Source organism: Neodiprion pinetum, chromosome 1, assembly GCF_021155775.2.
Source record: "Neodiprion pinetum isolate iyNeoPine1 chromosome 1, iyNeoPine1.2, whole genome shotgun sequence".
Classification (NCBI taxonomy): Eukaryota; Metazoa; Arthropoda; class Insecta; order Hymenoptera; family Diprionidae; genus Neodiprion; species Neodiprion pinetum.
In genome coordinates, this window is record NC_060232.1 from 30,435,979 (window position 1) to 30,453,216 (window position 17,238).

The 17,238-nt window shown below is 41.4% G+C and overlaps 2 protein-coding genes and 1 long non-coding RNA gene across 4 annotated transcripts; 2 read left to right on the plus strand and 1 right to left on the minus strand.

Annotated features, from left to right (window-relative positions):
- The first annotated feature begins 1,456 nt into the window (after nt 1-1,456).
- On the plus strand, nt 1,457-3,849 carry TpnC25D (Troponin C at 25D). The gene is made up of 3 exons (XM_046610404.2): nt 1,457-1,602; nt 2,595-3,015; nt 3,513-3,849. The coding sequence occupies exons 1-3, from the start codon at nt 1,600-1,602 to the stop codon at nt 3,539-3,541; spliced, it is 453 nt and encodes a 150-aa protein (XP_046466360.1). The 5' UTR covers nt 1,457-1,599; the 3' UTR covers nt 3,542-3,849.
- On the minus strand, nt 3,615-17,147 carry LOC124211352 (synaptotagmin-15-like). Of its 2 annotated transcripts, XM_046610331.2 has the most exons (7): nt 16,867-16,937; nt 10,223-10,314; nt 7,215-7,517; nt 6,344-6,645; nt 5,860-6,015; nt 5,502-5,734; nt 3,615-5,095 (listed from the first exon to the last, which is right to left on the minus strand). In XM_046610331.2, the coding sequence occupies exons 2-7, from the start codon at nt 10,305-10,307 to the stop codon at nt 4,903-4,905; spliced, it is 1,272 nt and encodes a 423-aa protein (XP_046466287.1). In that variant the 5' UTR covers nt 10,308-10,314; nt 16,867-16,937; the 3' UTR covers nt 3,615-4,902. The 2 variants fall into 2 exon arrangements, with proteins under 2 accessions (XP_046466287.1, XP_046466296.1); XM_046610340.2 differs by lacking the exon at nt 10,223-10,314 and having other exon boundaries at nt 16,867-17,147.
- LOC124211393 (uncharacterized) lies at nt 4,944-6,989 on the plus strand. Its single transcript, XR_006881446.2, has 4 exons — nt 4,944-5,793; nt 5,869-6,073; nt 6,165-6,301; nt 6,381-6,989. It is a non-coding gene; the product is annotated as an uncharacterized lncRNA (long non-coding RNA).
- Nucleotides 17,148-17,238: the final 91 nt, after the last annotated feature.

The window sequence follows — 17,238 nt, forward strand, 5'->3', positions numbered from 1 at the left end:
CACGCACCAGTTACTCCTGTTGAATGAATTTTCAACTCAAACGGAAGTCAAACTTTGAAATTCATGTGTAAATATTTTATTAACTCTCTCTGCTTGGTATTCCGCATATTTCCTGCTTCGTGATGTGTGTCATAAATCTTAAGAGTTCTACGTAAAATCTGCAGTAATTTCTGAAACCGTCTCTGTGAGATTATTTTCGAAGACGCGGTAGCGGAGTCTCAAGTAATGTTATCTCAGGTGCAACGGGCTATAATTCGAAACGCTGCAGAGGAGTTACGTATATGAACGTGGGTAGACTCATTCGAGCTCTGGTTGGCACCTATTTTCCAAAATTTAGCACAAGGTCCGTCTTTTTACCAGGTCTAAGCGATTTTTAGGCGTCAAAATACTACACGGAACAGAAAAAAATGTCGAGGTAATTAATGAAACGGAAACAAATAGAAAAAGCAGAAGCCAAAAAATAAAGTTCGTCTAAGATGACATCAAACATATTAGATTTGGCCACCGAGTGGAACCTTCGGTCTTATTTATTGTCCTGATTAATACCGTTGTACAAGAGAAAATTGACAATCAGTACATTAATCGTTGTCAAATATTTCTACAGGTTGAATAGATTTATCTTTATCCCAGACATATTTCAACGTATATTAGGATACGACTTGTGAAATATTGTGCTTCTTACCTTCAATCAGCATCTATTCTGATATCGTTAATAGGCTTTCAGAATTCCAGGCAAAAGAAGCACATTGAAATAATCATTATTTTCTATTCTATTTTGCAAAGAATACTTAATTAAACGAACCAAACAATAGTTTGCGTTTGGTATTATTTCTAAAGACACTCTACTCACGATACAATTCGAAACTCCTGTCCTGGAAATATCGCATAGATGTACTTGCTTTGAAAAATCAAGCAGTTAGTTTACTGTCAGATAGTAAACGAGTTTAGATTTGCAAGAACGTTGAATGATTTCGCCGGGTCTAGTATGTAACAAGAAGCAAACTGCTGGTGAAAAAATATGATCATCTTCAATTATACAATTCGTTTTCATGTTCTGTAAAACTTAACGTAAGTAAAGTGATATTTTGTTTTTATTCAAAGAAACAAATTTACGAACATAAACCGGGGTGACGACGAGTTTAATGTCAACTAGATACAAACAATGTTGATCTCGTGGGCGGTGTTAACCTGCAGGAAACGAAGGAGCCAGATTTAGTACCTGATCGGAATCCGTCTAACGCGTCGACTACAAGCTCCGATTCGAAATCGGCTATTTAGTGCAACCCGCAAGGGTACGTAACGTGTGAACGATGGAAGATTTTTGGAATCACCTATCCCACGGTGAACCTCCTCGACTCGGTGTCGCCTTGCGTCGTCCATTATACGGAAGCGGCCGCGTATACTTATAATATATTTCATTTTTCGCTCTATTTTCGATCTCTCGCCGGGGTGGGAGAGACAGGAGGAACGGGGAGAGTGCGTCGGGATTCCTCGTGTCTTTCTAGCTGGTTTACCGCATGCCCACAGTGTATACATAAACCCGCCCCGCCGGAGTCCTCTTCAGGTATTTGCCGTCCGTCGTACAACACATTAGCCACCATGGTAAGAGATCCCTTTTTTTTTACCCTATAGACGCAACACCTCAACAATTATCATTTCGAAAAATCGTGTTCTTCTTATCCGTGACGCGGTACTATATCAGTGCAGACACGCGACGAATCCCGCGGAAAAATTATTTCGGGAGTGACGGAAAGCCTCCGTTTTTCAATACGAAACATGCACAAGGATACAAGTGCACGTATCCGAGGACGGATTTCCTCCTCATTAGTCGAGATAAATTTATTGTACCGTCAAGATCTAATTGCACAATTATTTTTCAATTCGCGACTGCAGTGTCGTACTCAATTTAACGTAACTTGGATTTAATCAACTTGTTTGCTCATGTCCATAAATCCATTGTAACGAGGAGAAGGAATGCCGTAGGTCTCGTGATTGTGACCAAAAGTACTGACGGTAAATAGTAATGATTGACGCGGACGCCGAAGCGGAGAATTGATCCCTTGAAACTTCATCTACTTATTAACTGTGTAGGAGGAGGTGTTAAATCCTTATTACAAAAAACGACACCACTTTCATTGAACCTTCCGGCGTCATATGTTACTCGAAATTATTCTGGTTGTTGGTTGAATTTTCTATGAAAATCTTTTAACTTGTTCTACAGTACGTAGCAAATTGTGAGTTGAATATCATGCAGTTCGTTATGCTGAATATTTTGGCTAGCAGAGTTAAACCAATCTTTCTTGTGTACAATGCAGCAATGAAAGTTGCAAATTTGGTGAAAAAGTAAATGATCAATTTTATCGGAATGTATTGCATAATCCGCGTACCACATTTTTCCAACCGCACTTCAGATATTTTAGTAGCTGACGTTATTGCTTACCCTGCTGAATTTAGAAAGGTCGAATATTACCGAAGTTTATTAGTAGCAGTCAATAACTTTGTCAGTCCATTATCGACTTCGCTTTTAAAAACAAATAAGAGGCGCTCCAGATGAATTGAACGCGTTAATCTACACCGAGCGTATTGGTTTACAGGAGGAAGCTGACCAGAAAATGGCTGTTATGCGCAAAGCGTTCCAGATGTTCGACACGAGTAAGAGCGGCTTCATTGAGACCCTAAAGATCGCCACGATCCTGAACACGATGGGTCAGCTGTTCGACGACGCGGACCTCAACGCCCTGATCGAGGAAAACGACCCAGAGGGTAGCGGAAAGGTGAACTTCGACGGTTTCTGCAACATCGCTGGGCGATTCCTTGAGGAGGAAGACGCCGAGGCCATGCAGCAAGAACTGAAGGAGGCCTTCCGTCTCTACGACAGGGAAGGAAACGGTTACATCACCACCGCTACCCTCAAAGAGATCCTCGCCGCTCTCGACGACAAGTTGACCAACCGTGACCTCGACGGTATCATTGCTGAAATTGATACCGACGGTTCCGGCACCGTTGACTTCGATGGTCAGTATTTAGACATCACAGAGTTCACTTGAAATCTTACATTAAACTCTGAAAAGAGAAAAAACACCAAGTGCCCAATCAGGTTTCCCAAGTGAGAACACCGATCCCCTAGTTGTAAGATTAGAACTGCCAAAAATTGATTGTTGAATTTGAAAGACCGAGTCATTCAATGGCACGACCTAACTTTAAAGATTATGCAAGTATCTTGAAAGAAATTCCACGCCGCCTTTGAATGATCCGTAAACACTTGTGAGACGCCTGACGAAATCGGAACAGGAATCTAAAGTGAAAACGAAGTACCTACACGAGTGTGGAATACCGGGGTCGGAGAGACTCGTGGGTATGATGAATATCGCACGGCAACTGTTTCTAATTTTGCAACTAGAGACGTTATAAATAACACGCGCGGTTTCGTAGCTTGAGAAATGTATCCGGGGGTTAAAAATGTATAGCGAATCGTGAAACGAGGAGGTAACATTTGATACGTGTAATTGCAGAATTCATGGAGATGATGACCGGTGAATAAGGATCGTGGCCAACGTCTTCGGTTAATTAATTCCCGTGCCAACAAGCGTTCAGAGATCTTTACGCCCAAGTAACATCGACAATGATCCGGCATAAAGCCAGCCGAAAGCCCGGAGAGCTGCACTGCCAGCGACTCCTGCACGAGTGTTGGTTCCGTTCAATAAACGCATATACCTGTCAGCGGCATACTTCTAGCGTGATCGGGTCGGCGTCACAAACATGTACATATATCCATTAATATCATAAATCATAAATGAAATTAAACTAAAGCAACCAATCGGATCATGTAATAAATATTATTCCAATATAGGTATTTTATTTTCGTACAATCTGCTAGAACACTATACATAAATTTGCCTTCTGTCACATTTTTATCTGCGTACTGACTTGAATAATATTGAATATATCAATAAATTCACATTGTTCTTTTATCGGCTTACTCTGCAATAAGAGTTGTTGATGCCTTTGGTCTAGAAATTGGTCCCAAATATCTGTTGAATTCAACATTGTTTGGTGGACCTTTCCTTGATCCTCAAAGCCAGTCGACCAATCGGCAACCAGCTTTCAACCGAGTACCTTTCGTCCCGTAGGTTAATTTAACACGACACGTATTACTCCATATACATTATGTATATGTGTACACACACACACACACGCGCACACACACGCACACACACACACACACACATATATATATATACTTGGAACTCCCGTAGTTCATTAATTAAAGTGTAACCGGTGCCTAAAATTGATTAATTCCAAAGTAAGTATACCAGCAAAAGTAAATAAAATAAGAAATCAGCTGTACTCGATTACGAAATCGATAATATTACACCATTTCCTTTTAGATGTCAAACCTTTCGGTGCAGTGGAAAGATTTCTTAGAAATTAGCATGTGATTTAACAAAAATAACATCACTGAAAAATTTAATAAAATATCCAATGAGGGTTTAATTATCACCATTAAGAGTTCTGTTGAATGTTGGTAGTAGACATTTCACGTTTAGACAAGTATAGGCATAGCTTACATCACATGACACAGACCAAGGATTTGTTGATTTTACCAAATATGACGAAGAAGATGTGTTTTTTGTCAGGAAACATCATTTCATTCATCAAAACAATCGATCGAAACACAACAATTTGTGTTACATAGTGTTTGTTTGAATGAACGAAATATCTCTAGCCACATTTGATCGCTATATTTGGTAACTAAAGTCTACAAATTCTTTTTTCTATGTACCTTATTAATAATGGGGCAATGGAAATAATAATAACAACAATAATTATATTTATAGTCACAGCGATCACGGAAATAAGTAACGACACTCCATGGGCGTATGTTGTGTTATTTGAAACGTATTACGATAGCGTGTGCCACCTCTGGGTTGCTTCTCGGGGTTTTGAGAAAGCTGCGGTCCAGTGCTCGAGCGCCGGACCTCTGGCAAACATGTAAGGTCCCAGAACCACTCGACCCAGGGCTCTTTCCTTGGTACCACGCGCAAGAAGGCTCACCGTTAACGACCCCGTTAGACTGGCATCAGGACCGCTCAACCTAAATCGAGAAGGTTTAAAGAAGTTGAAAGAGAGAGAAATGGAAGGTCTTTGTCGAAGTTAGGGGACTAAGGGCTCCGCTCAGTGCGTAGAAAAAAATACAACAACCGACCTGAGATGTATATACGCGCTGCTCTTAGCTATTTTCATTTGGTACGATTTCTAAAAAAAAGTAAAAATGTCGCATGAATATGACCTAGTACTAGAAACGTGAAGAAATGTAAAAAGTAAAAATGGATCAGTAAGTCAGAGGCACGCTTCTTCACGTATGTTAGGCAAATTGTGTTCGGGCTTGATTCTGAATGTGTCAACGGTGAGAAGTAACACCGAACGTTGATGGCAAGGGGCTCGAGAGGTATTTATAAAGTATCCACGAGAGAGAGGAAGGGAGGATATAACGTGCTTACCGGAAGTGGAGAGCCTCGCTGAAAGGCCAACACCCTTGTCTGGGCCTGGCAAGAGCAGTTCTCCTTGTTTTCAGGGGCTTGCAGTGCTTGGATAAGGTCGCTCTCGCGCATACTTCGACGACACCTTGCCTCAGGCCTTTGGCTTCCATAACTGTCAGGGTCAGACGACCGGAATGATCGTTGTATTGGAGTGACAGTAGAACTTCCCCGCGAGCACTGTGATCCGGCGGTTCCTGTGAGGGTCATTTCAAAACCGAGTTGAACGTCAAGTTGAATTTATCTTCATTCTACCGTAAGCTGATTTGATACCTGTCTTCTGTTATTTCTAATTACTGCGTCATGTATTCGAAATACGCACTTTGTCTAGGTCCAACTGAAATATTCTCGGCTCGCCGTCGGGAAGAGCCCCTTCCAAAGACACGGCCGCATAACCAATTGTCGAATTTCTCTTTGGACGGCCGCCATCGATTACCGATATCCGCAACGTTTTTCCACTCAGATCACCGTTCGGAACCTGTGTGGCACGATACCAATTAAATCAGCGTTTTTGTAAAGAAAAATATCTGCCGAACGTGAGTAAAAAAAATCTCCCACCCAAGATACATTCGTTACTCAACACGCTACGAGTGTGATAAGGTGTATGTACTTGTTCGATAATTTTAGATCACTTCAAAGTGTCGCATTCACCAGCTGTCGCGAAATCAACTGTCCAAAATCGAAATTATCCCAGAACCGACCAGCTTCGCGACGATGCCGATCCTGTTCAAGCTACGCTAGCAAAAATACTTACGAAGTACGAGGTACTTGAATTCCATGCGTATTTTCACGTGATTATTAAGAACCTGTAAAACGAAGGTCTCGTCGAATTTCGGATTGCAGTCTCTTCGTTTCTGGCGTGACTGAACGTGACGGCGATCTCCAGGAGCCAGGTGAAGTCTGACCATAGGATCGCAGCTTCCTCCTGGGCGTGCAGGGAGGTTTCGCGCCTTCATCAGTGTCACCGTGAGCTGTTCGGTTTTTGGCTCGTGACTGAGCTTCATCCAGATGCGGCCGATGTGACCTTCTGGATACGGATCTTCAGTCGGCGTCGCTTTGTACAGGTCAGGTTCTAAACATCCCAAAGATCCTCCGAGGCCGTAGCTTCCTGATAAGGTCAGAACAGTTCCAAGTTGGGTTTAATTTTTTGTCGATATCACGTGGAGCCGGCAATTCGGTGGAATCTCAAAATCGAAAATTTTAAGCTTTCGCGTAATGGAGGGTTCAGACTTTAGGTTGTAACCTGTGGTTCCTGATTCCTCAAGGAGGACTTAAAGTGCAGTTTTGTGAGCGAATAATACGAGGTGGAATAAAAGCGTTGCTAATAAATACCAAAGAGGCCGTGTTGGGAATAATGACTTTAGGCATGGATAATCTTCGGTAAAGTGCACTATTGTTAAGGAAGTGTAACTCCACTCGGAGAAATAATTTGGCATGAGCAGTGAAAAAAGGGAGAAAAGATAAAAAATTCTGAAACAAATTGTTAAAAACTAGAGGTTACCGTCAGCGTGCCCAGGCTATATATAATATATACGTGTTTTGAGTAAATAATCTATACGTCATTCAGGTGAAAAAAGGGTTTGAACGTTACATTACGTTCGTGGCTCCGAAAATGCGCATGAAAAATTTCTAACGACCGTCACCGAAACTCCTCTCGTGAAATAAAATTCCATTTACCAAAGGAGTTGGACCGTATTGTCCGGGGCTGAGGCCTCTCCATGGAAAGCGGCAGGTCCTCGGGGTCAAGGTCGGCTAATATGTCGCTCGTGGAGTTGGCCGAATGGAGAATCGGTAGGTTGAAGACGACGTCCTTCGTGACGAAGGTTGGCGCTGGTCCTTGGGAGGGGTAGACGACTATGCCCTCGCAGCTGGGGACGGAAGACGGCTGTTTCAGCCGACGGCGAAGGGCGAAAAGCGTCCCGCCTATCACCAGGAGCAACACAGAGGTTGCAGCTCCTATGGAAGGGTACAGGACCCCCCCTGAAACACCGCAATGGTAACGTAAGCGCGTGAGTTTCGTCGGAGAGAAGCCTGCAAGGCCTTGGGGAGATACGGTATTGATGCGGGGTATAATTGGGCAGAGGGTTGAAAAAGCCTAGTAAATACCCAGGGGCATGCAAAACTACCTGTGCTTTTTTCGTCGAAGAGCAAGGTCCTCGAAACCTCTCAATTACTACAGGGTAATTACAACGGGGCAAGGGTGAGTTAATTATCAATTAAACGCGCGGTTGCGATACGAGCCATCAGGAATACCCTTATATTTCTGCAAACAAGGACGAAGCCGCGTATACTAAGCTACCTTTTCCCACATTGTTATACAGTGATAATCCAAAGCAATTGGGTCATTCTTTCCCATGGGAATTTTATACCACGGTTCTCGCCGTCAGACTACTACTTGATATTATTGCAGTTTTACCGTGGTTGTGATCGGATTACCCCACGTCCGGATAAACGAAGTTATCTTCTCAAGGTAGGTACAATAATTCGAGGGTCGGTGGTTAATTCTATTCTTGTGATGTGTACCTTTCAGTTTTTTGCTTTCGAGCATCCTTTATGCAGAATGCGTTCCACGGAAATAATTCTTATTTATAATATGGCGTGTCAATGATTTCGTCGTAAACGGATCGTCTGCGTTCGGAAAAATAGGAAATTAGAATTTTTATAGCTGTTATACTGCGTCGTGTTTGAATGGTGATGCGAATCAGACACGAACTAATGCTCCGTACTGCAAACTGTGTCGAAACAAAGTTTCGATTATATACGATAATTGCCGACAACGTTTTTTGCCTCGGTTTTCCTTTAATATTCTTTGTTACTTCCATTACGCCACAAACTCGATTTGGGAACTGTTAGAAGAAAAGAAACGTTACAAAACGGATGATAAGGTGAAAATAAAAGATGGGATTACAGATTTCAAGGAGATAAAATTCTACTCGCGAATTTTGTTTCGCGCTCGAGAAGCTCGATAATTGGACGAAGTTAAAAACACGTCCAATACTTTTCGTTAAAAAAACTTTCCTTAATTTTCTGTGCCGTGCCTTTTTCCCAAACATAATCCGGAGGAAGTTCGCTGAATGCTATGAGATAAATGGAAGGAAAGAATAGAGGGAAAGAATAAATACAAATGAAATCACGTTCGACGAGCTTTTTTATTTGTTGTTTATTATGACAAAAGTTTGCCCAGTATCTTTTCCACGGATCGGTTATACTCGCTATGTGAGTTATCGAGTTATGTTTTTTCTATCTTTTTTTGGTCGGGGGCAGTCAAGTTTTTTATCGATTAATGTTTCTCGCTGAAAAATAATCGCCCCTTATTTCGTACGTTGATGACGGCCAGAAAGATTACAAAAACCGACCTCATTGCAACAAAGAGGGCAAATAATACTTAGTATTATACACAGAGTGAGTGGGAGTTTACTAATCAACTGAACAGGTTTAATTAGGAAACTCAATTATTCATCTCAATTACGTGTCATTCAATACGTATTATTGACATTTAACTTAACGATGCCGACTGTAACTATGTCAAGTTCTTTTTCTCTCTAATTAATTTACATTCCTTTAGATTTCTAAGATATTACAATTCAACGCCTCATTTTGCCGATTCGAATAAACAGCACTTTTTTGTCGCGAAAAAATTCGCCCACGCGGCGTATAAAACCTTCTCGCCGTGGCGTCAAGCGGGTTGAACAAGCGCTCAGAATTTATTCTGCTCGGCTCAGATTATAACGGGGATCTCCCGGTATTTGACATAAAAAGGGAAGTTGTTGATAAAAACAATTTAATTGAACGGAATTTACCGTAACACGATTGGATATTCTGGTTTTGTATAGTTTAATATCCATTCACGTAAAACAACGTGAATGCGGCTTCTGTGCGACTTCTTCATGCGGTATTTTTATTTTAATAACTAATTAAAATTCAGGTCCGATTTGATCGAACCAGGCAGATTTCGTCGAGTTATACTGCGGCATGAATTATAAATTGTGTAAAGTTTCAAGCTATGTCAGAAAATCGTTGTTAGTACTCTTTCGAATTTATTTATACAAATTGTTGAGTCCAATGTTTTATTCCTGAACGAAAGGCAACCCCTGCATCCCATCGTGAAAAATTTAAAACCCGTTGATTATAATTTTGCTGGAAATTTAGGAATAATGTGAAACGAAAAATTCTTGGCGGAGTTTTATTTTCCATCCACCATACAATGTCGCTGTCGAGTTGAAACAGGGATAACGTGCAAAAGAGAAAACGAATAAGAAAATTTTCACGAACTGAAATTTCACGAAAGTCACGAAAAATGGTGCCACTAACGAACTTTCCGTTTGCAACGAAACTTTGCAAGTACACGGGCCAAAAGTACGGAAGGAGGGAGGGGGGAGGGTCTTGTTAAAAAAAAACGGCTTAAAGTCATTCCTAAACAGATTTCTAGCGAAAGAAACAACACATTCCGGTATAACTTGGACCTTTGCAGTTAGATTTAGATCTTGTGACAGTGTGAATTGAATGGAAAGGGTGTTTCCGAGGTGTAACGGGCACTGCGGAACTTCAACACTCTATTCCATTTCTAACCTTGGGCTACTTAGCTGATTGGCAGAAAATAAAGGGGATGTTAAAATCAAGGTACGCGTAATCAGCGTGTTGAACTATCAGTCAGTTTATGCGCTGATTGCCTCAATAATACTCACCAACAGTATCGATTGCATCTGTTGTTGCACCGTGCGTTGCATTTCTGCTGAATGGGAGCCCGTCGTCAATATGGTGAAGCTTCATCTCTCATCTGTGGAACCAGAAAAATATCACGCAATTTAAAAATAAAGGAGGAACACCAGATGAATCACTAATTCTGAAGTGAGGACTTGAAGATAATTCGGACCACGCTCCGAAACTTAACAAATCTTATTCACTTGTGGTTAACAAAACCAACCGAACGAAATGCTTTGTGAAATTGCAACGAACTGAAGAAAACCATAAATTATAAGCCGTGGTCTGTAAGCTCTCTATCGTCAGAATAACGCGTAAATTCAATGCTACTTTCCGCAGATTCGTCCATAAGCAGTTATACATATACAAGATACGTCAAGAGAACTGTAGTTTCCTCACCATTGAATTATAGATGCGTGACGTACCAGGAAAATCCAATATATTTTTCACGAAAAAAGTAAAACGAAACTAAACTTTGATGTTCCAATGCGAGGTTCACTGCGTCGAGACGAATTCGTCGAAACTTGTAGGTTTTTTACGCGGGTGCAATTAAGGGAATTTCACGAAACACTCGCTGTTGATACATGCATCGAAGTTATTTAATAACCCCTGTTGATGAAGGGAAAATTGAAATACACGGACCATGTTTGAACGGAACGGGGTAGGATAATCGAATGTGTTTGGCAATTGCACCCTAAAGCTTTTTGCAGCAGGTATTCAATCCCTTTGGGCACCCTCGGATTCCACCGAAAAGTGAATATTAGCATTTCACCGTTGTACCGCAAACGGAAAACTGCTTTCCCGAAAGCTTGTCAAGTACACCGGAATCCAACGAATAATAGTTTTTCTTCTTTTCCTAAGCATAATTTCTGCAACTTCGAAGAACAGGGCTCTACAAATATATCTCCCGTAAATATACCACGATACGCTTTGGCGCTCTCTTTCACGAAGAGAACTGAACCATCCCTATTTTCTTCTTAATTCGCATCAAACTGCCAGATGTTGATTTACCCTCAATTGCGGGTCCAAATTTACCCCCAGGAACCTAAAACTTGACTTCGTATGGATGAACTTTGTGGGTTACGGTAAATTAGAGGATCCAGTGACAACAAGCCTTTGTGGAGGAGACACCCAAGGAGTACGGACAAAACCATTATTCGTTAGAATCCTAGAGTCGCGCGGAGATTCGACGTGCCATGGTCTGAAAAGTGGAAGATCAATGTGACGACATTCTTTCTCCCGAGCGACGTGTAAGCTATTTTCGTCACATCGTATTTTTACGCAGGAACACGTCCGCTAAGCTTGTCCCTTTTGGGATATTTTTGCACCGCAGCACCTGATTGAATTTCAAATTTTCGAATCGGTCGATCATCGTCCTGATTGATTGACGGATCTAACGAGGATGTGGAAATTTAACAAGATTATTTAAATCAAGCTTGGCATAATAAATTTTGTAGTAATTTCCAGATCGTATTGAAAACTTTACTCGACAAGCGCTACCTGTCTACGGATATCAAGAGTAAGGACGTGGGACACTGATCGATCATGTGCACCAGCTACGTTATTTTCATAATCCTTACCGTGGCATCGAGTATTCTAACGCAACACCGCGTATCCTGGGGTTATCGTCACGACTCCCTTTCTCCTTTGCCAATGAGGTAACTAAATAGTTACCCGTGTAACCGCGTGCAGACTAATTATAGAACTTTCTCAAACTTCTAGCCCACAGTATTGGAGCAGCTCTTCGACCAAGTGGATTTAATTTTCGGGCAGGTATTTATCAACCGTTTGACGCCGACGAACCATTGTGACAAAAAATGCAGAGGCTGCATTCCGGTTCCGTTTGACCGCAAAAACTAATTTTACCGTGATGGCAAAATTGATCGATCGAGGTTTCATGAGGCGCGTAAGTGCTGCGTACTTTCAAAGAGATGTTAATATCGATTTCAATGAAATTGAATCCGGTGCCTTGCTGTCTCCGTGTCCGTAAAATCGGTGTGCGTATTTTTACTCATTACACTCAGAAACGCAGGACTCCAAATTTTTCTGTCGATCCAGGAAAATAATACGTGACAATTTCATCCCGCTTTACGGGGAGTCGCACAATTTAGAATCAAAAACGGCTCGCCTGTGGACGAAACGGTACGAGATTGTCATTTGCAATAATTGGCCACACATTCTGGTTACGGCGATTCGGGACAATCGATGAAATGTTAACTAGCGAGGATAACGAGATTTTGTTCTCCGCATTTGGCATTTACATCGATTGTTTGCGTAATTTGTCATCCTTTTTTTAAATTCCTTCAAACTACGTGAAAAGCTGAGTTCATTTGTTTATTCTCGTCCTTTAATTGGGCCGGATATAATTTGTTACGTCTTCTATCTCTGTCACGAAACCTATTATTTCGTCCATTCAGACTTGATACAGATATCCGACCGTCTCTCCTACTTCGAAGTTATTTTCAGGCAAGCTTTCTGGTAATCGCCTGGAGTTTCACGATCAGCACGGCTTACACTCGGAGTTGCGGGAATTTATGCGAGATCATCTCCGTCGGCTTTGAGGGCTACTTTTTACGAATACCGAGCCGTTAGCTCCGCTGCAAAGGCAATTGGTATAAACCGCAATACCGAAACGCATTTCAATCACTATCAGTCTCGTTTTCATCGTCCACTTTAAAACCTCAATTCGCGTCAGTTTGGTATTCGAATTTTTTCCACCACCAAGGGAAATTCCCGAGAGAAAGTAAACTTAAAAAATTGCCTCCACAACTCGAGCCTGAACGTTAAAATATGTAGCGTCACGGCAGCAGGGATGAACGAAAAAATTAGGTATTCTGCACCGCGGTGTGACTTTATTTGCATAGAACTCGCAGCTACGAGATTTCATCGCTACTTTTTGGGACTGATAATCCGCATATCGGGATACTGTGGCGAGTTTCGAGGGGCAAACCTGGATTATTGTGTACTTTGTATCGTAACAGGATTGAATATCGAGGTTGCTCTCCCTTGTTTGCTCTGGGACGGGTGCTCAGAAACTCTATACGTTGCATCCGCCGTCTATATCTATTGAAAGTATATATTATACTCGCGAGGTTCAACCCTTGCAGTAAATATTGGCGCGCTTATTCGTACCGTCGAACCCTAACCAGACGTGTTTAACGTTTCTCGGCAAACATGTGCCTATTAGCCAGTATCAATGTTCAGCGGATCATCCCCCAGTCGTATCGATCAGTTAATTAACGAGATAACCCAAGTTCTAAGACTTATTCTACCGTGCCATTTTCAGTTGTCAACATTTCCTCAAGGTTTGAATATTCAATATCTTTTCCTACGGCTTTCCTCGGGTTCGTGCGTATCTGCGTCTTGACTTTTTCTCACGGCACTCTTTCCGGTATTGGTTCGAGGCTGGCTTCACGAGCCTGAAGGTAAAAATTTCAATGCTGACGTGTATGAGGCTGAGCTGCACTAGCTGAGGTGAGCTACTTACGGAAAAGTTTATTTAAAATCCATCTGCTATTTGAAATGTTGAATTTTACGTCCATGTTACAAGGGTTAATTTCAAGTACACTTTCTGCCCCATGCGAATGAGGACGTGTTATGTAAGCATTAATGTAGCCGAAATGTGAAATGGATTTAGCGTTTCAAGGAATTTCCAAAATTTATGAAATTCGGAAATAGTCGGACATCGAAGGACAGAATCCAGCACCAGGATTGAAAAGTTTAACTTGAACGGACTTAAAGAGAGACGAAACATCGGGCTACAGGGAACGGAGGGCTTCGCATCTCATTATAGTTCGGCTGATAAGAAAACTTTCTTTAAATTCATATTTCATACTTGACGGTAAACAGACTTTGCAGCGGAGGATCGGCACGCGATTCGCGAAGACATTTCGCGTGGTATGAAATTTCTATATCACATACTACCGCATAACTCACGGCCATGTTTTTCGAACATACGTACATTACACACTCTCTCCCTCTTTCCGTAGAGAAAATACCGATCTGTTGATGCTAATAATGTCAATCAGTCTGAAGAGAGAGCCGTTAGGTAAAGAAACACAGTATTTTCAAGGCGCAGTTGCAATAGTTACGAACAATTTAGAGTGATCGTAATCGTTATTGGATTACATATTATACGATATATGTATAATTGTATACACCATACTCCGTTGCCTGTGGCGCGGCAGTTGAGCTCACTTAGTCGTTCGCTAACTGAAATTTAGATGTATAGATAACTTTGTCAGACGATTTAGTACCAAGTTCGTCCAGTTAGCGCCCGTCGGCTTGGTCCTACCCTAGTCGAAGTACCAAAGACTCTTTAACAAGTTCAATTCGAGATTTACGTCCAATCTCAATCCTTGGGCAACGCTTGTAACCATTAGCAAGTGGCTCGCATTTGTCGAGCTAATTGCTTCAAATCGTATTGGGTTTTCTATTTCGCCTAGGTATTGATATACGGAAGGGGATACACGCGCCACCCTATTACATGAGTACCATTTAACTTGCCTCCACTCGCAATGTTTGAAATTCCATTTAACTTGGTACACGAACCATATAATTTGATCTTACGTTTACTCTTTGATTTTTAGCCAGAAGAATATGAAGGATATATATATATATATACATACACACTTGCAGATGGTGTATCTTTTACGTTATACTTTTACGTGATGAATTCGTCCCTCGTGAATTTCCAAATATAAGGTTCGCTGAATAATCATGCTTACCTGGGAAATTCCTTTTCTTTGATATGGCATTTACAGATAATCAGTTTAACACTGTTCTTTGTTGCAGAGTGGCAATAATGTTTGCACTGTTGTCGATATGCCACTATGTACACTTGTAATAGATAATCGCCTGAACTTTTGTGTAATTCGACATATTGCATATTCTGTTAGTGACAAACAGCGGAATGGTGAATTAATAAAGTAAAAAGTAAAGAATCTTGTTTTAATGTCTGTACACCGTATAATAGAAGCAGGTCAAGTAAACGTCCGACTCGAATTGCAATTACTCTGACCAAGTCCTTTCATTAGTCACAAGGGATTTCAAAGGGCGGAAACCGCAAGGGGCAGCATTTCCTGTTGATGAAAGTTGATAGTTGGATGTACTCTTTGACTGTACTTTTTGCCTAGAGAGGTAAAGCGGTGTTTACTCAAAGGACATTGGAATTAATTAGCAGCTCGCAGAGTTCAGTGAAAATGATACAAATTTTATTTTTTCATTTTGAGGATAAACAACTCTCGTCGAGATTTCAGGTATTATTGGTACAACATAAGTATACTCTCATTCAGCCAGTCTCGTCTGTTGGACTTTGTCAATTTCAAGTGAAATCTACATCCAAGGAAAGTAATTTTGCCATAAATGGATTAAGAATTGTCAAGTTGAACGCAATTAAACTAGTACGACCAGCTTAAAGTTCATTCGACTTGTGGAATTTCTCTCACTATTCATTCCTCGATGCGTTACAAATGACGTGATAAAAGCACCCATGTAGTAATTCCGATTTCTACACATTGTAACGCGGGTACAGAGAATGGTTAAATTCGATAGCGAATCCAGTATAATCGTAATTCATGAAGATAGAAAAGCAGCAGATGTAATTTATACTAATATGTGATATTTATTTCCTGTTTTCAGATTCTTATGGTTATTTTTCGGACCAGATGCTTTTATTCGAGCATGAAAAGGGTGAGATAGTCCAGAAATCCTGAACGGATATCGGTAGATCGTCCTCACAAAATTACTTCAAATTTATTCGGGACATTTGGTCTTCCGCACGAATGCACAACTGGCTGTCCAATCTGTCAGCGTGTGTCACTGAGAATTTCTGCCGTTAGAGTTGACTCTCAGATACTTTTCTCGGTATAATTAATTTCGCGAATTTCGGATATTTCGTACAAGTGAAATTTTCCCTAACCATCCTGTGGATCGCGATTAATAATCTAAAGACGTACGTCCAAATATAGTCCATACCGAAATTAGCGTTAAATGTACGATAAACGCGTCAACTTCTATTGAATTTCACTCAATTTTGGTCACCCGATGAAGGCAAGGAGTCATCGAAGCTCGAACAGTTGGTGTGTGTACAGCTCATGCAGGTACATGGATAGTTACATACATACGTATAATTTGGTAAAACGAGCTATTAATTAGCACGGGGTTAATAATACGCCTACTAAGAGCGATCTTACGCGGCCTGCGTAGCTTTTCATGCTCTTCCTATTTGATATAACTTTTGCAAGGATCAAACCCCGTACACTTTAAAAAAATTCACAGTGTTAAAATTCACCAAAAGTGGCTGGTGTGAACTACTACCGAACAATTTTCGTGGTCAATTCGGAAGTTGAACGGATGCAGATAGTGTTGCATAGACGACGAGCAGTAATAGATTGACATCAAACAGTGTTGGATTGACATAAAAAAATTTTCTGTACAAGTTGATACCGCATTTTTTTACAAGGTGCTGTCTTGATTACAACCCTCTCCACCCTCCTCTCCGTAACCGAAATAAAGACATACAAACCGCGGAATTTCGGTGGCGATTTTTTTAAACGGTCATACGTATGCCTTGAATTTAACGATGGGAAATTGAAGCAACAGGAAGACAAACAGGAACCACACTCACCTCGTGGGTAGTAGCCTGCAGAATGGAATTTGTTCGAGCGAAGGTCCCGCGCGCACTGCTCAGCCACGACTGTTCTAACCATTCAGCCGCGGGTTTCTGTGCTTGCGCGTCGATATGGAGTCCCCTGGCGCACGCTCTGCCCGTCGTCCTCAGACTCCGATATCCTCTAACAGCCGTTTCATGTGCTCTGGCTCCAATGTCAATGTCGACCTTTTGCGATGCGGCGGGGAGATGATCTCCGCGGTAATTGTCTTTCATACGGAATCCTTTGCCATTTGAGTACCATGACGAGTTCCGGAATTCCGTCATGGTGACTACTTGCGAAACCTGCTTAACTTTTGTTCTAGGTGCAGCAATGCCACTACGAACAAG

Coding starts and splice junctions, on each gene's coding strand:
- TpnC25D (XM_046610404.2), top strand. Junction 3,016..3,512: donor CGGCACCGTTGACTTCGATG/GTCAGTATTTAG, acceptor GTGTAATTGCAG/AATTCATGGAGATGATGACC.
- LOC124211352 (XM_046610331.2), bottom strand. CDS start 10,307: ATGAAGCTTCACCATATTGACGACGGGCTCCCATTCAGCAGAAATGCA. Junction 5,735..5,859: donor TTCAGTTGGACCTAGACAAA/GTGCGTATTTCG, acceptor TGACCCTCACAG/GAACCGCCGGATCACAGTGC. Junction 5,096..5,501: donor AGCGAGGCTCTCCACTTCCG/GTAAGCACGTTA, acceptor TTCTCGATTTAG/GTTGAGCGGTCCTGATGCCA.